Genomic DNA, 23,415 nt, shown 5'->3' with positions numbered 1-23,415 from the left:
CGAACCGAACACTGATTTTGGTAATAAAATTCAATGATTTGCAAGCGTTGCTCGTTAGTAAGTCTATTCATGATGAAATGTCAAAGCATACTGAGCATCTTTCTCTTTGACACCATGTCTGAAATCCCACGTGATCTGTCAAATACTAATGCATGAAAATCCTAACCTCAAAAAAATCACCCGTTACTTTGGAACATTAATAACGCTTAACACTTGGCATTTACTTTAGAAATCTAAACATCTTTGTTTGATAAAACTGTATTTCATTTCTTAAAAGCAGTGTTTAAAAAATTGTAACGCTAAAATGACACATACAAATTGCATATATTTGTATAATTAAAATAGTATTGATTAAATTTGTATAATTCTACTTACAAATACTAAAATTTTATGTAATATATATCTATATAATAAAAATGTCTAAAATATGGAAACAATTTTTAAATTATTAAATTTACCAAAAAAATTTGCTCATAAAGCAAGACCTACAAATTAGTTATATGTAGTAAATGAATACTTAATGCAAGTCTTACTAACTTTACTCTTACTAACTTTTCGATTTTTTTTTTGCTTCATTAATTGCTGTCATTAAGCTAGTAACTAGTACAAGTAATTTAAAATGTCTTGATTTCATTTGAGGGTAAGTCTACAACTAACAGCAATTTAAATTGGATTCTTCATGTATGACTAGATTTTGTAATTTTTTTCTTATACAGGGTATACACAAGAACGCGAAAAATAGTTGATACTGTGGTTTCGTTTGTTAATCAATGAAATAAATTGTACACAACTAATATGGATTTAGAACCCTGAACTTTAACATTGATAACCACAAACAATAGTGTTTATAATTGTTTTGCTTAAAGTGTTTGCGCGCACCCTATATAACGCTCTAAAATAACACCATTAATTTTTGCAAGACTACAAAATGAAAAGAGCAGATATTCAATCTTTTATGTGGCATTTTCCGTATATATCGTCCTCGCATTTTACAAATTAATGTGCCCATCACGCATCACCCAAATTCCACAGTTTCTTCACATTCATGATATGCTTTCACCATAAAGCAGGAAACTAAAGCCTTTACATCACATCTCGCAGAACACAAACTCATCACATCATCGCAATCAACTTAGCAGCTTTCATTTGCGCTTTATAAAATTTCCTTCGGCGTCCAGCCAACTACGCCAACTCGGCAATTCATCATCTGCCACTTCGTCTTCAGTACCATTGTAACTGTTTGCTCTCGCCGCCGCCCGTGTTTCCCGCTTCAATAATATTTACCTATGCAGCGCATTTGTTATCTGCTTCAATGACTGTCCCACTTCGCTCACCAGCCGCTCGTTGTCTTGCACATTTTTGCTGCCGGCTGTGCGTAAACTCTGCGATTGCGTTTCGACACGTGTCACCAACTCACGAAAATGAAATTTCGAGTGTGGCGGCATAGATTCGTTGTCGGCGAAAACTACACAATTATTTTGCAGTATATTGAGTTTGTCGCTCAGCTGCAGCCATTGTGAGGCGGAAATCGAATTCACCGGGTGTTGATGCAATGAACTCTCGAGGAGCGCTACCAGTTCGAGTATGCTTTCGCGTGAGATCTGCGTGGAACTCTGTAGCGCGCTACTGAGTGGTGAATTAGTTGAGCTATCTAATGCGCTGGCGGCGATCTTCTGCGAAATGGGCGTAGCATAGATGGTCAACTTGGTGGGCTTGAGTGGTACGGCGGGCTTATTCGTAGTTGAAATGTTATTTGAAGTATTATTCACAGCCGTGTTTGTCGAGATGGTTGATGTGGTGAGTTTATTGTTTTGTTGGTGTAGGCAACTGCCGCTGTTGGCGGTGCTGCTATGCTCTACGAAAAGTGATTGGGTCATTGAAGCGATTTCGTTGTTAGTCGTTGTATTGTTTCCTGATGAATTAGCGGTGGTGTTGTTGGTGGTGGTTGCTGAAGTGCATTGGCCTTGTTCGGCGTACTGATTACTATCTGTGAATAGTTGAGTCGAAAGAGAGGTTGTTAGTTGGGATTTCGTGCAATGGGAATTGTTGAAAATGGAATTTTGATTTTGATTGGCTGTGCTGTTGGTAGTAGGGGGTGGCGGTGGTGGTGCTGCCGGTGGTGGCTTATTTGCAATGGAATTTGTGCCAGCCGTGGTGGCGACATTGGTACGTGGTGAAATTTGAGTGCTAAGTGATGGAAAACGATTTGAATTTGCAGTGGGCGTGGTTGCAGTATTCGAAATGGGCTTCAAATTGAATTTGGGTGAAAGTTGATTAGTGCTTGAGGTGATGGTGGTGCTGGTGACGTTGGAAGTCGTGCCTGCCATGCCGCTATTTGTTGCGCAGTTCGCCTGGGATTGGGTGCTTGCATAATCAGAGCTGCCACCCGGCTGCTCCCACAACTTTTTCAAACTACTTATACTACCTGTGCTGCGTCGTTTCCCTGTCTCGGTTTCAACTACGCCCACTGAGTTATCTGCCGACTCAGAAATACCTGTGGTGTTGTTGCAGTTCAAATTTGAGTTTGCGTTTGCGTGGTGAGTATTGCCATTCGTGTTGGAAGTTGAGTGAGTAGTATTCGTGGAATTTACGGAATTACCATTATTGCTATTGGTCATATCATTTTTTGCATTTTCAGTCTTTTGTGTTGCTGGCGTTACAGCGGTCGCCGATGTCATTACTGTGGTGAATTTCTTGTCACCTTTGCGACCCAACGTACCCGTTGCGGTCACAGCTTGTCCTTTTTGTAATAAACTTTTAGGCGCTTCATCTGCGCCTACGTCTTTTTTATCCTTTGGATCTTTTTCAACTTTTCGCAAATGAGCTTTGAAGTCGATGATCGTCGTCTGGTTTTCGGTCTTTTGTGTGGGTGTTGGTAATTTTTTTGGTTCTACTTTTTTTAGCTGTGCCTTAAAGGAGTTCGTATTGCCATTCTCCTGTGCTTGTGGACCGCTTGAATCGCCAGCACAACCACCACTGAGAGTTTTTGGTGGTGGTGGTGGTATTGACTTTTGCTTTGACAAATTCATTTCGGCCAACTCGGTGAACAATAAGGATACGGGATCAACACCACTACCAGCTGGTGCTGTACCCGTGGTGCCATTTTGTATATTCGCATTGTTAGCGGAACTCTCTTTGGAACGATCTTTTATCTCTGCCATCAATTTCTCCTTCATATTGAACTCCTGAACTTCCGGTGGTGATCCCAACGAACTGCACGAGTCTGTCGACGGCTCACGTTTTCGCAGCGATACCCCGAAGCGCGAACTGGCCTCCTCAACACTGGGTGCAGTATTCGAGACATCATTGCTGCTGCTATTCGGCAATGGATAGTGCGTGGTAGTTGCGCTGCTTGCAGCCTGTACTTCTTCCAACACTTCAGGTGCTGGTGGTGGTGGCGGCGGTGGTGTTTCGAATTCCTCCGGTGGCGGTGGCAAATCCAGTGGTGGCGGTGGAAACTCCAAATTGGCTAATGCTGGCTGTTGACTGCGCTTTGGTGAATTGCTGGAGGATGCGCCCCGAAATGAGGAAAACGTCATCATTGTGCCATCGGCAGCTGTGCGATGACGCTGCAGTTTATTCAAGCTCGCTGATGCGCTGTTCTGCATAGTGACGCCACTCGAAGAATTGCTGCGTATCATCTGCTGTGGTGGTGTCGGTATAGTTCCACTGCCACTGCTGCCATTTCCAGAATTAATGTTTGCTGCTGATTTTGTTGGCGGCGTCGGTATTGGCATCACATGCGCCGGTGGAAGTTGCTGACGTGCGGCAGCATGCACACCACCAACACCATGCCCGTTTGTGGTGACCGGCGCGGCGACTGCATTTAGATGAGTAGTGATGCTGTGTTGTGGTGGCGTATTCGGATCCTCGAGACTGTTGAGGAATGCACCTATGCGCTGTACCTTGGGCAAAGTGCCATAGCGATTGACAACGCACTTTACATTCTTCACCTCAAGCGCGCCAACGGTGACGTGATGTGGTGTACAAGCGCCAGCACTGCTATCGCGTGGCGCATGTTGTTGCTGCTGCTGTTGATGCTGTGAGCGTTTACTTTGACGAGTTTCGAGGCCACGGTTGCCCATAACGGGTGTGGGTCGTTTGAAGGAGCTATGTTGTTGGCCGGAACGTGGTCCAATTCCACCGCTATGGAGCGAATGCTGTACCTTGCTTTGGGTGGGTATATTTTGGCACTCCAAACTATCGCCGGTAGCATCAGTGTCAGGATCACCAGTTGTATTGTCGTTTTCGGAATCATAGCGCTGTCCAAGATTATTAATATCACGCGTAAGACCTACACGTGGAAGTTGGAGGTGAGAAAATAAACAAAGAGAAGTAACTGTTGTTAGTCAAATGAGCAAGCTAGCAATTTTTGAAAGTATGCAAAGAAGAGCAATGCGTAGTTAGTGGTGGATGCATTGTTGGGGCGGCATTAGCAGTAAATATGAAGAGGTCCATCAACCAGGCAGTAAGATTATTGAAATGGAAGTGGAAATGAATATGGAAGGCATAAAGCAAATTAATCAAAGTTACATACATACATACATACATATGTATTCATGTACATATTGATGCGCATTTATACAGGGTGATCAGGAAAGTAAGAAAAATAGCTTGTGCACTCACTTCAAGACTCACAAGGTACGTACGAGGTCCAATCCAAAAGGTAACTTGCATGCGTGTGATTTGTTTGCTAATTTTTCTTTTATTCAGATACACCTTGAAGTGAGAAGCTACCTTATGACTTAAATACAATACCTTCGTTGCAACCCTGTATAATTTACACAGTTATTAATTATAAATATATCTTTAAATTATTAGTAAGAAAGTAACAATGTTAATTACAAAATTATTGAAAAAGGAAACGAAAGTTTGTAACATTTGGTAAGTAAAATATATCACAAAATAGGGCCAAACAACAAAATAGGTGAGTCAACAGCTACAAGAAACTAATATTAATTAGTCTTAAAGTTAAAGGAAATAAATTTCCCTAAAGAGGGAAGCAAGTAGTGTGTAAATTCGGGCGAAACCGAACTTGATATACCCAGCGCACTTATGCACAGAAAAAAAGTAATCATTATGATTTTTATATATTTTTTTAATTACAGTGACCAAACAAATTTTCTGTTCTTAATTCTTACTCTTGGTGTGGAGCATTGAGTGACGGCAAAAAGAAGATGTTCAACTGATTTGCTACACAAAAGTGTATTAAAAACTATCTCCTAGGTTTAGTTGTGCGCACAGATTTCCATGGCAACGCTAGCTATATGAGACCGAAATAGTGAGCTTTAGAGAGACACATTTTATCTATTTGAATTTTGGTAAAAAAATCCTAAGGGACATTAAAAGCCCTCACATATAGGACGAAATACCACGTGACGTGGCCCTTAAAGTATGCGAGAGAAAAATTCTGCGGAAGTTTTACGGACCGCTCCGCGTTGGCGAAGGCCTCCTTTTCGGTGGAGAAGGACTTGGCATTTAAGATTGGTTGCAATTAGCATAGGAGAGAAGAACCGACGTGCCCCATTAGACTATTGAAAGAAGAAACCGAAGTCCATTATATGGTTACTATCAGATTTTTCACATTATCGATATCATAGAACTTTGGACGAAAACCAATATAAACCTTTGTGTTTAACGTTCATACAGATGGACAGACGAATGAGTGTGCACAATTGCGCTGTGGTATATGTACGTCCAAATCACATATTCATTACTCAAATAAAAATATAGTCAACTTACTACAAATACGAACCAATAAACCAAAAGTAATATTAAAGCATTGAAAATGAAATTGAACAATTAACAAATGAACGAAAAAATCGAAACAAAGAAAAATGGTTTAATAATCTTACTCAGGTGTGAAATACCTCGAAAAAGTATATCGATTAGGAAACTACTGCAAGAGGATGATTTCTTTATAGAATATTGGGGAGGAGGTGGTGTAGTACACAAAGTATAAGAATTCGTTTTGCAACGTTTATTAGTGTTATTGGTTGGGGTAGTACTGGGTTGAACAACAACATTATATGGTTGTGGTTGTATTGGAGTTTGCTTTTGCAGTTGTTTTTGTAGTTGTTGTTGTAGGTTGAAAAAGATGCTACTACCATTTGTATTGTGCTCGTCAATGAGATTACGTGACTCATCATCACGATAAGTAGAATCGCGGCTGGTGGAAAGTAGGCTGCAAATAAAACAAAAATAAACAAAGATATAAGGACATCACTGCAGGCTCATATACCTCGTACGCTTAGGAGGCGCAGGCGCCTGTTTGCCTTGCTTGTTGGTGGTGCGGCGCATTTGCACATTTCCTTTACCTTGGCTGGAAAAAGTGCTCAATTTTGTCGATGTAGAACCGGTTTCTGAATAAAAAAAAAGGTGTTATTAAAAATTAATGGAAATTCAAATTGCCCTGTAAATATATTCATTTCTGGCTATTCAAATCTTCTATTGCAATACTTACCCGACATTGGAGTGCCTGCTGGTGGCTGTTCTAGCATGCCGCCGCTTGGTGTTAAACTGCCTCCGCCAGCGCCGCCGCCGCCGCCGCCGCTACTGCTGCCGCCACCACCAACACCACCACCTCCGCCGCCTGCACCATTCACTGGTATACCCTTTTTACCCATTTGCGGCGTTAGACTCTGTGTCATCGTTGTGGCATTCAATTGTTTTGCGACAGCCTCAGTAATCGATGATTCCTGCAGATCGAAGAAAACGAGACGTGGTCGTCCGTTATTATTATTGTTCTTACAACGTATTTTCATGTGCATATCTATTTTATCATCATCATTGTGATTTTCATGACTTATTTTATATTTATGAGGCTCTACCAAGACAGCGTCTCTTATCGTATCGGTCACAGTGGTTAGCAACATGCCGCTGCTTACAGCCACCACTTCAGTTGCATTGGCACATTTGCGCCCAAGATTGCCGTTACGATCACATCAAAGTTCGACGCCATCATCCTCATCATCAATGTCATCATCTTCATCATCCTCATCGTATTCATCAACATCATCTTCTTCCTCATCATCTTCATCATCATCATAATCTTCACAAAATTCACCACTGTCACCATTGTCATCCCACACCTCACCCACCTGAAACATATGCTCCAATGCATGATGTATGCTCTTGAATGTCGGCCGATCTGCCGCATTCCAATGCCAACACTGACGCATCAAATCGTAAACTTCCGGCGGGCAACCTGGCGGCCGCTCCATGCGATAGCCCTTCTCAAGCTTATGAAATACATCGGTGAGATCAATATTGGGATATGGTGAAGCGCCATAGGTGGCGATTTCCCACAGCAAAACGCCAAATGCCCAAACATCCGATTTTGTGCTGAACTTATTGTACGCCAGACCCTCCGGAGCGGTCCACTTGATGGGAAATTTGGCGCCAGCATGCGCTGTATACGTGTCATCGCGCATAAGGCGCGCCAACCCAAAATCGGCAACTTTCACAAGTTTATTATCGCCCACAAGACAGTTGCGCGCCGCCAAGTCGCGATGTATGTAATTACGCGATTCCAGATAGCTCATGCCGGATGCAATCTGTGTGGCCATATAAAGCAATGCCACAGCGTCCAAAGTTTCGCGAGCAGGCGAGCGCAGAAAATCCAAAAGATTGCCGTGCGACATGAATTCGGTGATGATGTAAAAGGGTGGCTCGCGCGTGCAAACGCCTAGCGAAAATATAATAAAAAAAAGATATGTAATTATAAATGCAAGGCACAACAATCTTAGTAGCACTCTCAATTTCTTTACTCACCAATTAGTTGCACCAAATTTGGATGCTTCATCTCTTTCATAATAGCCGCCTCTTCGAGGAAGTCCTTGAGTGCCATTGTATCCTCCTTGAGCGTTTTCACAGCCACAGTATTGCCGTAACGCTTCCAAACAGCCTCGTACACTTCACCGTACTGGCCGCCGCCCAACTTATGCTTCATCACAATGTCCGTACGGCAGATTTCCCACTCGTCCGGTTCGGGACTGAGTGGGAAAACGGTCGGTTTATTTTGTTTGGGCGCCGGGTAAAGCAATGGCGTAATCAACCCGTGCCCTTCATGTTGTACACTATGATGATGCACAAGTTCGGCGAGTGTATTAAATTTAGCTTCCGCTGTGACAAAAACTTTACCATCCGGATCCTCGGAGATGCGATAGTGATATACACGCCCTTCGTATCTGCGCATAGAAAAAACCCAAAATAGAGAGTGATATAATTAAATTTCCTTATTTACTTTATTATGGCTTTCAAATATGTATACATATATGTGTGTATTAACATTCGCCCAAAACGTGCATACCTCAAACTGATGCTCCTTTGGCCTGGCGAACTTTCACTTTCGCGCACCAAGAAACTACCATTGATGCCTGAGCTGAGCAAATATTCGGCTGCATTGCGCGATATGGGTCCATGATACCAAGAGTGTTTCTCCAGCGAGTTAAGTGGCGTCACATAGTTCGATGGTACCCAACCGACATTGCCGGAATCTGAGTGTGCCTCACACCATTCGCCCGATTTGTTGTACGATAAAATACGCACCTGTTCTCCCTTCTTCAGACTTAATTGATTCTCACCACCAGCTTGAAAGTCATATAATGCTACAAATAATTGTGGATCGTCCTCTTCGGGGCCGGGTGCTAGCAGATTTTCTTTGGATGTCCAACGATGTGCTGACTCAAAGCCAGATGTGGCTGAGCTGTGGCCTTGACTGTGGCTTTGTGTGTGCAGCGAAGCGCCATCCTGGCCGGGCAACTCTGCGTCAGCCAGCAATGTTGTGCCGGCAGGAATGTGTGGCAGCGGGCGAGATTGTCGTAGCGCTTCTGTAAATAGCAAAAAAAAAAAAAAATGGAAGGGAGAAAATGTTGTAAATAACTGTATTTTAGTTAGCTAGTGTGAGTTACTTGATAATGGGTTAGTAATTTGGATGATGCGATGCGATTAAAGTAGAAATGTTAACCTTTATTTCAAATATTTGTATAGAAAATTTAAGAATGACCAGTTGATGGAATTTGAGTAGAAATCGAAGTATGAAAGAACAACGAACATGTATTTGGCTGCTTGAAGGACCGGCATCTAACGGGTGATTTTTTTGAGGTTAGGATTTTCATGCATTAGTATTTGACAGATCACGTGGGATTTCAGACATGGTGTCAAAGAGAAAGATGCTCAGTATGCTTTGACATTTCATCATGAATAGACTTACTAACGAGCAACGCNGGTATCAAGCTCTTAAAAAATCACCCGTTAATTGCAGGCAGATTAATCAATTACCGAAAGTGAAGTCTGTTTTGAGTTTGCCTGAAACGCCGCGTCATTGGTATATGTAGTATGTTAGGGCGGGTCAATTATTTTGACTATGCGCGTTTAACATAAGAGGATTCTAGGCGTAATTCTAAGCAAATTTGCCGAAGAAACAATGGGTCTAAAAACAGTTTTGAGCTTGCCAAGTTGCAAAAATTGGTTTCGAAAAAAAATTTTAAAATTTTCATTGCTGCGCCCTCTGGTAGAAGTTTTAATAAAAAGGAAAGTGCAGAAATGAATTATTCATATCAACAACCGCTTATAGCATCATTTTATACAAAATCTAAGCACTTCTTTACGACGCTACAACAAAATGCTAAGAAACCTAATTTCGCAATTTGGCAAACTGCAAATTGATTTTAGACCCATGGTTTCTTCGGCAAATCTGCTTAGAATTGCACGTAGAATCCTTCAGAGATATACGCGCATAGTCGAAAAAATCACCCATACAAATTGACCCGCCCTAATGTATGTATGTACTTTATAAAATTTCGCCCATCGAGTGTTTCTTATGCATAAGAAGTTGAAAGTACCTATTTCATCACATTATTTAATCAATTTCAATGATGTTGCAATCAACACACATATTTATTGTATATCGTTCCACATCATCCAACGATATGCTCCATTTGTCCAACATTAAAACTAAATACATATATCAGAGCAATACTTTTAATTTAAAAGGGGATGGGCGGACAGATGTTGCATACCCATTTGACTCATACGAATGTAAATTAATGCCTGCTCAAGGATACCCAATAGGAACTTCGACCATTCATACTACTAACACATTTATATAAAGAGAACTAAACAGATATATCTACATATCGCCAACTGAAATGCAAAAAGTGGTAACAAACATCGTCGCTAAAATGCAAAAAGTCGTAGGTAATAAAGATTTAAAATTTCAATTTTATTGTTATCGTTATTTATAGTTACAAAGCAAAATCGCAGGTTTCCAGAGTTTTAAAGAATTACCAGTTTTGATATCACTATCGCAAGTGATTTTTTTTGTAGATGCCTATCTATAGGTACTTGATGATTTATCAATATTTTTATAGTAATTTATCGATATTTTTTTGTGATTTATCGGTAGCTTTTTCGTTATTTGTCGATAGTGGTATCGTTATTTGTCGACAGTTGTATAGTTAAATATTATCTTTTATATTATAGCTTAAGTTACTGTTTTTCTTTTTTTACAAGAAATGAAATCGTCTTTTTCCAAAAATGCCGCTAGAAAATTTGGTAGGAGGAAATAAAACAATACCTACTTTATTTTGGAACGAATTTCTGTTATCCCTAATCAAGTTTGCTTTGGAGACAAGCCGGTTTCGGTTTCTTTCCGCCCTGTCGGAAAAATCAACCAACACCAACAAATAGAACAATCTTTGGTTTTAATAAATAATTTCGATAACGAGCGCTTTTCGCGGACGTAGCGAACATCGAAAATGAATTAGAAAAGAATTAGGATTAGGAAGGTAATAAGGATTGGGATGCGTTTTGCGATTCCGTTCACTTGAATGAAGTCGTAGTTTACTTTCAAATTAATCCGTCAAAGACAAAAAAAGTGAGGTCATGGCAATTGGAACGGGTCGTTGTTGGTATCTATCGTCCGTGTTGCTTATGCATAATTTAGTCACAGAAATAAAATCACGATGCCAAGTTACACGATTGAGCAGCAAATCCAAATTATAAAACTTGATTGTAAAAATGAGTAGTCCCTAGTTTAAACAGACTAGACCAACAGACCAGTTGCGCCAATTTCACGCTTCCAGCAGTGAAGTCTTCTCATAGAAACCTTTAACCGATTCCTCTATCCTTTTATGTAATAAATTCAAGCCATACAGGGGAAAAGAAGCTCAGACAAACACTTCATGCGTATTACTAGTGAATAAAGTGTGGGTAGTTTGTGACCATCAGTAGTACTAAGATTTCTAAATAAACACCAACTTGTCTGAAATAAAGAAGAAACGTGAACTGGTGCACAAACTAAGCACCAATCCGATTCCCTGCTGGGTCTTAAAGCCTGTGATGACAGCAAGTTTAACTTCATGGTCGAGGCTAAACGTGGCAGCCCACATTCATTTGTAGGCACATATGTTTGTATGTATGCATGTACATACTCTGCAATAAGAAGCTTATACATATATGGCGGCCAATTTTCCGAAAAGCATCAGTACCTTACCGGTTAAAATTTGACATTTGTTTGCATCGAAAATGTAAGCTTGCGACCAGTTCCCAAGGAATCCTTCTAGAGATAGACAAAAGGCGAGACTCTCACAGATTTGTACCAACAGAGTGGTGTTGTCTAGAAATTTTTATCGATAGTGAGTTCAGCTTAATAAAAAATTTCTAAACAACACCACTCTGTGTTTGTCAAAATTTAAAAATGCACCAAACGCTCAAAGTGAACATTTGAAAACGCCGTGGCTGTAGCCGAGTGCGCAGAGATGCTTGCTACTATTAGTGGTACTGTCAGGAGTGTCCGAGTTCTAATCCCATTAACGGAACATACAATTTAAAATTTTCTGTTGGGTTTTTCTAATTACGAAAAAGCATCCGTGAAGTACCCAACGAAATCGTATTCATACGAGAAAATCTTCAAGTATATTTAAATGGACTAGTACAAACCAGATAATAAAGAACAATTAACCACTATAGGATATCTTATGGTGAGTTGTTGGACCGGTGCTTTTCCAATGGCACGCCAATGTTAAAAATGATAGTTGTAACCATTGGCTGGGGAATTATGAGGGACTAGTACTGGTAACAAAATGATTATCTGAGGGCTAACCTAGGGTGAGTCCGAATTACTGCAGGGTATGTATACATACATATGCACATGTATGCACACACATAGTAGTAAACAGTTAGTTAGTTTGGCCAGAAAGGGTGCCACATTGACCTCAAGTGAGAATCGGATCACACACGCAATACCAACTAGTATAGTTAATACTAACAAACATTTTGAAACATGGTATTTGAAAACGGGTGAATATTTTTCAATTTTCAAGCAGTCGCTAAAATGTGAATGTAATCACTCCACAGGTTGTGCATGTCGAGAAGCCAAACTGCTGTGGCACGAATACAACTTCAAAAGAACACATGACCTCTTCTTAAAGCCTAGAACGGCAGTTGCGCTATATCGTTTTTTTTTAAATCGAATTTTATACGATAATATGTCCACTTAAATATGTGTCCGTGATAAGCGCTTCGCTTGTGATGAAACTGACAGATCGCCTGCCATGGATGAACGCTAATTGTGACAGGAAGTTAGTTGTTGTTTTTTCGTCACAAGTGTCCCAATTCTCGCAAGTTTTTTTTAGGCGCTTTTGGCAAGTATTATTTAGTAAGTATTATTTGTACTGTGATATTTTGAAAATGTTCGAAGTAATTAACTGTCACAGAGGCCCATAAAATCTAGCCAGCGACTCTCTCGGTTGATATACAAACATACTAACCGAAAGCTGCTAAAAAATAAGGCAACAAACAGTCAAAATCATTGCTTTTTCCCCCGAGTACAATGATCGTATAAAAACCTTACTAACTACATACATTGCAGAAGTAAATAAGCAAACTTGTTTTGAGAGAAGTCAAAGAAAGAGCGCAGACACACCAGACAATTGTACTTTCAAAAGTCACTTGAATTTATGAGTTCTTACTTAAGAATTTAAGGCAAAGAAAGGAAAAAAACTAACAAAAACGTAACCGGCGCATTTTGTTATGCGAGCGGTGGGCAAGTAAGTTCTAGTGCTGGTTTGTTGTCTAAATTCGACGCATAAAAGGGCTTTCGAGAGCTAAGGAGCATGGAATGACAACAGTCACCTGAGCAAGTACTCGTATCAAATAACAATACAAAGGGAAACAATTGACTGCCGTCGTCGGAACGGATGAGAACTGGAATTTTACAGGCAATTTATGTATCGCAAAGTATTTATGCAGGAATTCTTCAATAAACGTAGTGGCAAGATGTATGAATGTACATTAGGGTGGTCCAAAACTGCATGTGAAAAAAGTTAAGTCCGAATTTTAGTGCTCTCACCCCCCTATTATTGATTGTTTGCTACAATCAGACTTAAACAGCATGGCTTACTGGTGGTTATGCCTCTAAATCTAAAGAAATGTAAAGTAATGTGCTTCTCGCGAAGAGCTGTTCTGCCAGTTTCTTATATAATAGGTAACCATAACCTGGTACATTTTGTGGACCTTGGTATCACAATGGATCCTAAGCTTAATATTAATCTTCACATTAATGTGACAGTCAACAAGGCTAAAGGTGTACTTGCATTTGTGAAACGATGGTCAAAAGAATTTAGTGACCCTTATATCACTAAAACCCTGTTTACAACATTAGTTAGGCCGATTCTGGAATACGGCTCGGTGGTTTGGAATCCAAGGTATCAAATTTACTCAGACAAGATAGAATCAATTCAAAAACAATTCCTACTTTTTGCTTTAAGAAATTTCCGATGGGATTCTCAATATAGTCTTCCACCTTATACGAGTCGCTTAAAACTTATTAACCTTCCTACACTTGCCAGTCGCAGGGAAATGCTTGGTATAATTTTTATGGTTAAATTACTGACAGGCTCAATTTCAAGTCCGTCTCTTCTGGCTGATGTAAGCTTTAATGTTCCCTCACGCGTATCAAGACACTTTTGTCCCATATTTCTGAAAGCTTGTAAAACCAATTTTGAATTGCACGACCCACTCCGTTGCTTATGCCAGGATTTTAACTCTCATTCCAGCACGTTTGATATATCAGATCCGCTTTTCAGCATTAAGAAAGCGATACTCTCCTCTCTCAATAAGTGAATTATTGACATAAATACATAAAATCAGCTGATGAATTTAGTTCTGTAGCTGAACAGTTTTAGATCTCGACACTTAACAAACTCCTGCCTATCGTGACTCGGCACAAAAATTTAAAATATTGGTTCCGTACGTCATGCGGACTGCGCCCCTCCTGCGGATGGGCGGGAATGGAGCGTAAAAACCGTTGGGATTATTATTATTATTATTATATATCGGAAAAATTTACCCCTGTTTTTTTTTATTTCGACAATGAAAACCCGTTAGAGATCGCTCAAAGCGCTTAGTTTTCCATGCATTTTATATGGGAAAAACTCACTTTTCGTAAAATAAAATTCATGTAAATCAATATTTTTCGATCGAAACACCCTGTTTCTCTTCATGAGACTCCCATAATAATATCCAATTGTTTATTTTACCATTTTCTAAAGTAAACACTTTTTTATTGGCCCCCCTATTGCATTTTTTTGAGTTTTGGGGGACCTATAAGAAATAGTTGATTAAATAAACAAATGGATGTTATTACTGGAAATTACCTAAAGAGAAACAAAGTTTTCCGATCGAACAATATTGATTTTAACTTATTTAGGGCCACCCTAATGTACATACATATGCAGTATTTGTATGTATGTAGCGGCGGTGCTATCAATTGTATAAGTACTGGTTCATTTGTATTTGTGGTTGAATAAATTTGTTGCTACCATTTTCATTGAGAAAATAAATAATTCACGAAGTCTGAGTGGTGATGAGAAGGAAAAATCGTGTTTTGCGCTTTGAGAGTATGTCTTTTCTTTTTTTTCTCTTCTTTACCTTCAAAGAAGCCACATTTTTATGTTGTGGGAAGATACTTAAAAAATTACAAGAATGTTAAAGGTACAGAAATCATTAGTGCAATTTGTAGTGCTGTTTTTGTTGTTTTTTGTTGCAAAATTCAAGGAGTGCTCGGTTAGGTTGACTAAGTTAATGGCTTGTTTTTGGTCGCTAGCATGCAGCATCGGTATGCTTGTACAAAGTCTGGGGAGTATTAATGGTGCGAAAAATATACAAAATTATGTTGTGGTGAAAATATAAATCTCGGTTTCGTGGAATTCAGGAAAATAAGTGCACTGCCACTATGCAGGTTTGGTCTGAACCTCAGGAGGCAGGTTATAGATAAATTCCTAGAATTAATTCCATAAAATCCTATTCTAGGAGTTTGGGCCGAAAAAAAATCTAAAATATTCTATGAATTTTGTTTTAATATTCTTATGCAGCTTTAGGCGCGCATGTAATGAGTTTTGGTTTATTTTCAAAACCCACAGTAACTGGGCAATTAGTTAATGTGATACGGTAACTAAAAATATTGAACAAATAATTTAGCGCATAGCAGCAAACCTCACGTGTTGTTTTTTGAGTGTCACTTCCTTCTCTCGCAAGAAAAAAAAAAAACGCTAAAGCATTCTTCTGGCATACATATATTTCAATCAATGTAGTTCCAGAAACAAGTACAATAAAAAATAAATCAATTTTTTGAACAATTTTAGCCTTAAAACGTTTATTTAGGCGTAAAAGTACCGAAATTACTAATTAAATGTTTAATGTCAATCAACCAATGTCAAATAAAAATGTTTAATGTCAACCACTTTTAAATGAAATAGCTGCTCTTCTGAGTGAGATGAAACCTTGACCTCTCTGCCATGCTCTCCAAACAAGACTACCATTTTTCGGCCCCAATTTTACTGTACTACTTTGAACTTTTTGAAGGCACACTCGTATTTATAGGCGGAAGCCTATCCTATTCCCTCTTCTCTAATTTGTGGTGTGAGAGTGGTTTTCATGGCTCGAGGACCAAGAATTAAACCTGTGTCCTTCATAGTACACTTATCACTTGGCTACGGTGAAATAACTAAAGGCGTATCTAAACAGTAAACAAATGTTAGTTGCCAGTAAAACTCGATTAATATGTTGTGGAACTGTAAACCCACAAACAGATTAGTTTCACATTTACCTACTCACTTAGAAGCGCACTAGTTTTTTTATGAGTACAACGAGTACTACTATTTTTTATTGTTGGTTGTTGCGTAAAAACACATTACCACAAAAGATTTTGCAACTGACAAGTGTAGAGTGTTGGACGCGTCAGAAGCAACCGCAAAACATTGTCGTTTTTGTTGGTGCTGTTGCTGTGTAAATAGCTGGATTTTGTTCTAGTGGTTAAACAAAAGCTTGGCGATTTCTTTTTGCATGCACTTAATTAAATGGCGACGCAATGACACACAAACCAAAAACAAAAACAAAAAACAAAAGCGAATATTTACTAGAAAACACTTAAGCTGAAAAAACGCTAATTCGCATTCAAAAGTATGCCTTTCTGGAACAAGCATGAAACTGACATCTGGGTTGGTTTACTTTGCAAAACAAAAAAAGTTAATATCAAAAGGACTAAGAAGTTTTCGCAAATATCCTTTCTTCAAACGACGAGATGACTTGAACATAAAAAAATATCTTTCAGATTCATATCTTAGCCAGAGGTATATACATAGCCAGTATTCGTACATTAATTTGTATTAGTTCCTTTTGATTTTTTTAGGTCAGGCAAGCCATCTAACGCAAAAAATACAATTTTTTCGCATTCAAATTGCAAAGCAAAATACATAAAAAACCACTAGCAATGTTTAGGGCAGGGACCGAATATAACAGTTATTGATGAAAACTGTCATGGAAAAATTCACGGTGAAGGAAATGTTCTACAACTAAGTGATACATACCAATCGGTTTGTTTTTTTACCAAGACTCAAATTTGAAAATAAATTTTTATTTGCAACTTTTATGCAAAATTTAAAAAAATAACAATTATTTTTGATTTTTATATTATAAATCGAAAATAACAATTATTTTTGATTTTTATATTATATGTCTTAGATAACAGTTATTGAAGACATTTATTTATAAAAGTTATCAATAAAAATCAGTCAGTGACTATTACTTTCAAAAGTCATCAATATAAACCAGTCACCGACTTTTATTTTTTAAATCATACGTATAAAAGTCATTAACATTTTTCACAGTTAAGAAGGTGTTGGGAAACAAAAGTTTACTACGACTTTTACTAATGACATTTTATTTATGACTTTTGTAAATAAAAGTCTTCGATAACTGTTATCTAAGATCAAAAATAAGTAGCTGTTATTTGCAGATTATTTAGATACAAATCAAATATAATTGTTATTTTGGATTTATAAATTAAAAATCAGAAATAACGGTTATTTAAGGAGTAATTAAATAAAAGTCAAAAAATAATTGTTAAAGAGCGATTTTTTTGATAAAAGTTGTAACTGTTACAGTCCCTGGTTTAGGGTGTTTCAAGGGAGATGCAGATCTTTGAGAGCAATTATTTGTGATATATTTTTCTTTAATTTTTTTTGCATTAAACGAATGTTGTGTTTCATACATAAATGTCATAGACTAAAAAACATGATGAAATAAAAAAAAAATCATCTCCACAAATTTTGTTGTTGTTGTTGTTTTTATAAAAGAAAATTTGGGCTCTTATTGAATCACCCTGTTTGTGTGTATGTATGTTTGTATGAGTTCTTTTAGTTTTGGTTGGGGGAAATATTAATTTATCCAAACGGGTTATCACACAAGCTTGCCGCACCATTGACTACAAAACAGTTTACGCTTTTGTTGAAACTGACCGGAGACCGGAGGAGACCCAAATGAGCGCCACAGGCATCATCAATTTATATGTAAATTGCATACATACACTTCGTACATACACAAATTCATAAGTGCACATGTATACATTAGGGTGGCCCTTAAAAAATCAAATGACACGCCTCAACCGACTCCAATCCGGACCAAAATTTATATGTGTTACCTTCGACTATAGTGTATAGATTTTAGGTACGAGATGAAAAAAAAATTAATTTAATGTTTTGAGTTTCTATACAGGAATCTGAACTTTGCACCTTGTGCGACACGCCTTAACGGTCTCCAATTGGGACAAAAATGTATGTGTGATATCTATGATCATGGTATTACCGATTGAGGGGGTGAGACTGAAAAAAATCTCTAATTTGATTTTTAGGGACCACCCTAATATACATACATTTATTTGTACGTACGCATTCATTCATAAAAATTATGAGTTTTACAAACTGTGCAGTGAATAAGAAATAAAAAAATATCGTCTTTCAACTGAGACAACTGCAGGCCGGAAATGCAATGCCAAGAAGAAACGAAAATTGGAGTAATGTTTTTTATTTGTTCATTTTTAATATGAAAATCACGTTTATTAGAAAACAAATACAATGTATGCATGTATACATACCTACGTACAAACCTATACATTTATATAGGCTGCTATTAGTTATTTGTTATGCATTGCATTAGGGTGCTACACGTAAAATAGTAACTAGTTGCGGCTTTCGCAAGCGATTCACAAAATTTGGTAAATATTACCAAACTCACTAAAATGTTTGTCTCAATTCAGTGTAATTCAGATCTCTTGAAGATCATAAAAAAAATTAAATCTAATGACACGCCTCAACTTTCGGCAACGAGCAATACGTTAACACTGTGCTGAGTACCAGGGCACTGTAGGCTCGATGGCAACGAGGTCGCTGACGAATTGTCACGAAACAAAAATCGAAATCGAACTGGCCTTACAAAAATACTTTAGACTCAGGGGTGTCCGGTGAACTATTTTTCGGTACGGTCCAATCTATAGACGAACCCTTTACAATAAGGAATTCTTTCGCGATCCAGCTTAATGTACTATGTACATCAATATATTCATATGCTGGCTCTCAAATATCTTCATTAATCGCTGCAGGCATATTTCTGAAAAGAGTTGCAAAGCGATTAATTGTCATGATTAGGCAGTTCCACGGCGGCAGAGTGGAGGATCAGCATTCATAGCAAATAAATACGTATTTGCTTTGATTAACAAGAGATTAATGTATGCATGCCCGGAAAATGGGAGCAAATAAGAAATGTGTAGAGTCTTCTGGTAGTAAAAACAATATACATAAGTATGTATGTATATTGCTAGAGTTAATGAGAGATGCATCCGATTTTTACTTCAAGCCACTGTACATACATACATATATGCGGAACAAAGCGCTGACAATTCTTACAATAAGAATTGGCCTTTAAGTAACTTACACATTACATTAAATATAATCAAATCCACCTGTTAAGCTTCGCTTTTCATTGACAATAACGAAACCATAATTGAAATTTATAACAAAATTCATGCCCAGAATAAAACAAAGTTATTTAATTGCGCAACAAAATGGCGAAAAATGTAATAAAAAAGATTTAATGACCGTCAAACCAAGCGAAGCCGTGCGTATTTAATTGTACGAATATGTACACAAACACAGCTATGTAAGTATGTAAGCAGCATAGGGACAATGCAGGCGTCAGTTGGCTGGCTTTGAACTAACAAAAGACTCTTGCCATATTTGATTGGAAATTATTGAGCGGTGACAATTTCATGGAATTCGAATAATTTCGAAATTGCGCTATTATTTTTGAAAAAAAAGGTTGAAAAAACGTCGTAAATTTGCCTACAAAATAAATTAAATTGTAGAATAAAAAAAAAAAACACAATTATTAAAGCAATTAATATTCAATGCAGTGGTGACAGGTGCAGGCCGACAAATTTAATTTAACAAATTTTTCAAAACACACTCTGAGCCGCGTGACTGAAATTTGATAGTCTGATTTGTTTTTGTAATTCAATACTTATGTACATACATAAAAATATCGACTTGAACAGAGATAGCCCCTTCATAGGGCCGCGCGCCCAGATTTTTTCAGCTTTTTATAATTCATAAATTCTAAGAAAACTCTCATCGTCCAATGCTATCCAAGGCTAAGAACATACTAGAGCGGAGAGCAAAGCGAAGAGCTAGAGCATCGAGCAAAGCTTCTTTTGTTTCCATAAAAAGGCATGAACAAAATCTATTTTTATATGGAAGAAAATGCGCAACACCCTCGACAAAAAAAAAAAAATTTAAAAAGCAGTAATTTTTAGCTGCTTGAAACTTGCACTTTATTATACTAAAATTGAACGAGCTAAAAAACTGCATACTGAAAATTTTTCTAAAAATTCTGCATAAAAAGTTTGAAATTTTGATAAAAATTTTTTTTAAGTTTGATTCATTTTTATGAATTTTGTAAAAAGTTTGCAGGAGTGAAAAAACTAATTTACGAATACTTCTGTGATTGACTGTATGTTGTATATCAAAATATCCCTAAAAATTAGTTCGTGAAAAAATGTTTATTAATGGAAAGTGCAAAAATGTGAACTACCAAGTCGGCCATGCTCTATCTTTTGGTCGTATTGCCGACTTCCGGTTTCTAGCGGAAGTGGGTTAAACATACCTAAAGTCCATTCTTTCAAACTGGACGTCCATGTTTTTATCACAAATTCGGACAAAAGTACGTAACTTTTGTCGGATAATTTTTTCTGGAATGAACTTCCGGTTAAAAAAATGGACCGGCATATACTTCTGCCGAACTTTTCTTTTCGAGACCCGTCATAATAAATTAGATGTTGTTCACACAAAGGCATTCTTGCGGAATTACTATACTTAAGTATGAAAGAAGGAAAAAATAATAACAGCGATTAAATAATCAGAAATAACAAATTTAAAAATATAATACAAAAGTAGATATTAATTTCACGAACTCGCATTACTATTAGTTAAAAGCTCTTAACCCTTCTTAGTCGATAGTATGAGCATTCGGTACTGATTTTAAAAGTTAATATATATGTAAATATGTATTTCAAAAGGTCAAGGAGTCATATCTATGAATATATTTGCTTAATTCTATGATTTTATTGACTAGATTTATTTTTTGCAATCATCCTAGTTAGCAAATTGAGTTTGCAAAATGTCAATGAAATCAAGGGAATCAGACATTGATGACATTTCAAATCCTCACTTCAATTAAATATTTAAGAGTGCAAATCTGAGAGCTGCGAAAGTGGATGAGTGATATTGCTTGATTTTTTCTTATTTTTATTTGTTTTTCTTTTTTTTTTTTGTTTGGTTAGTTGAATGATTGATCGGTTAGTTGGTTAATTTTACCTAAATGTATTTGATATTTAGCCGCATCACGGAGTTGCTGTTGCTGAGCTCTGTGCATTGGACCTATAATGGGAAAATAAGTAGAAATAAGAGAAGAATATTTTGTTAAAGCAGAAATCATAGTTTATAATATTAAGATTCTTGATTTTTATTACAAAACACAAAAAAAAAGGTTAACATTCCTATGACTTGCCGCAGGGTGAATGATGGAAGTGAGAAGTGCGATTCGACGACGATGACAAGGCGCATTTAATTATTTACAATTTATGTGCTAATGAAGCAGGGGGATTGCGCCAGTAAGAATCTACATAACTATAATAATATGCACATACACATGCACATACATATGTATGTATGTATGTATGTATGTTTGTATAGTTAATTGAAAAAAGCGGTCGATAGTGTTGCGTTTGAGAGAAGAAGTGATGAAGATTTCTGATAATGGACGAGTTATGGCAAATGCAGTAAAGGGCAAGATAATTCAACATGGGCAAGTAGTAAAGGAATATTAAAAATGCCAGAGAGAATTAAAATCTTGAGCTATGCGTTGTTAAGAAACGAAAGCAGAAAACAAAAAAGAAATAAATATTATAACAACTAAAAGTCAGAACCTGCCAGTTTAACTTCCCAAGTGTTGGATTTGTTTGTGACTGCGAGATTTTGCCGCTGGAACTAAGCTTCTTGGCATTCATTTGTGCTATTAGTTGGTAATTCTACTAGCCGTTTGGTAATTTCCGCAATTTTTGCTTAATCGCTACGTCTATGGTGGTTCACACAGTTGTCTCAATTATAATGTTTTTTTTTTTGTTTATATACATAAAAACACTTTTGTAAGCGCAAGTTGCTGCCTTAACGTCTGAACGTTTCCTCTAAGTAATTGCTATTAACATAAGAAATTAAAGAATTGGAACAATAGCAAAAAAAAACACAATTGAGCTTAGAAAATGTATAGATTTCAAAGTTTAAGTTCTATTTGTGAGAAATCGTGAGCGATTTTATTTTAGTACTAAAAAAAAGCGTTTTCAACTGTATTGCGTTGGCATTTTATAATAAAAAGCAAAAGTTTTAATAAACTGTTGACTATTGATTATTTTCAGCAAAGGATAGGGCTATACTAAAAGAAAAAGTTTACCAAATATTTTTAGAACCGAATTTAACGGGCATTTTTTTTTTTTTTGTATTTTAACGCCTTCAGCATTCCTCAAAAGTACTGCTAGTTTTTCTATGTAGCGTTGACCTTGAAATTTACCGAAAAATTCCACCAGGTATAGAAGAGATAACGAAAAGTAACGAAAAGTTTCGAAAAAATACCGAAAAGGCTCGAAAAAAATACAATCCTAAAAAATCATGATTTAATACAAAAAAAAATCTCGGTTGAGTATTTACGAAAAAATTAAGGTCAGGCCCGAAAAAATTCATTTTAAGTCCGAAAGATCGCGATTAAGTCCGAAAAAACCAGGATTAAGTTCGAAGAAATCATGATTAAGGCCGAAGAACGCACCATTAAGTCGGGAAAAATCGAGATTAAGCCCGAAAAAATCACGATTAAGTCCGAAGAAATCATTATCACGTCCGAATGAATCGCCATTTAGTCCGAAAAAATAGGACTAAGTACAAAAAATGCCGATTAAGTCCGAAAAATAAAGACTTAGTCCGAAAAATTACGACTGATGTCAATTGAATTTCTGTCATTTAAATGTCCTGTAGAAATCCGGCATTACTGGTTATTTTCTGCCTTAAAAATTTCCGCTGAATCTTTTTTTCAACAAAAAAAAAAAAAAAGTATCGTCCCTTGATGCGCAAAGGTGGCACGCAAAACAAATTTATTTTGGTTACCCTGTCTCGATGCTTGCCTACTTCACAAATTTCAATACAATTTTAATAAAAAAAAAACATTCAAAACTTTTGAAGAAAATAAGTTTCTTTGTTATTTGGTGAAATTTTCCCACTACCTTATACATATATATATACGTAGTATTGCATTTGACGTATGCGAGGTATGTATTTCCGCCAAGCGACGATATATGTATAATAAACGAGAATTTGCATGCCCAAGAAATCTTAAGTTTTTAAAGTCAATGCGAAATCATATTTTACATTTGAAGCGAATGCTAATAGTACTTTGAAAAGCGATACAATAACTTTTGATTTCAGAAGCTAAAAATAACTTTATATACTTGTAATGTTCAGTCTTTTTACTTATGCG

At 37.2% G+C, this 23,415-nt stretch overlaps 1 protein-coding gene across 4 annotated transcripts in view; it reads right to left on the bottom strand.

The window, feature by feature from the left end:
* Positions 1 to 398: 398 nt before the first annotated feature.
* Abl (tyrosine-protein kinase Abl) overlaps positions 399 to 23,415 on the bottom strand; it is a 98,831-nt gene continuing 75,814 nt past the window's right edge. The window contains exons 2-9 of one of the 4 annotated variants that reach the window (XM_017633397.1): positions 21,210 to 21,272; positions 8,312 to 8,831; positions 7,774 to 8,189; positions 7,101 to 7,687; positions 6,464 to 6,698; positions 6,242 to 6,362; positions 5,856 to 6,184; positions 399 to 4,294 (exon numbers count right to left, since the gene is read on the bottom strand). In XM_017633397.1, coding sequence (XP_017488886.1) covers positions 1,281 to 4,294; positions 5,856 to 6,184; positions 6,242 to 6,362; positions 6,464 to 6,698; positions 7,101 to 7,687; positions 7,774 to 8,189; positions 8,312 to 8,831; positions 21,210 to 21,272 — 5,285 coding nt within the window. In that variant the 3' untranslated portion in view covers positions 399 to 1,280. The remainder of the gene's footprint in view (positions 4,295 to 5,855; positions 6,185 to 6,241; positions 6,363 to 6,463; positions 6,699 to 7,100; positions 7,688 to 7,773; positions 8,190 to 8,311; positions 8,832 to 21,209; positions 21,273 to 23,415) is intronic. The other 3 variants (XM_017633404.1, XM_017633419.1, XM_017633412.1) reach the window with 3 other exon arrangements.

This window comes from Rhagoletis zephyria, unplaced genomic scaffold (assembly GCF_001687245.7).
Source record: "Rhagoletis zephyria isolate East Lansing unplaced genomic scaffold, Rhagoletis_zephyria_1.1 Rzeph_scaffold_00104, whole genome shotgun sequence".
Lineage (NCBI taxonomy): Eukaryota > Metazoa > Arthropoda > Insecta > Diptera > Tephritidae > Rhagoletis > Rhagoletis zephyria.
This window is presented reverse-complemented; position numbering and strand designations above follow the sequence as displayed.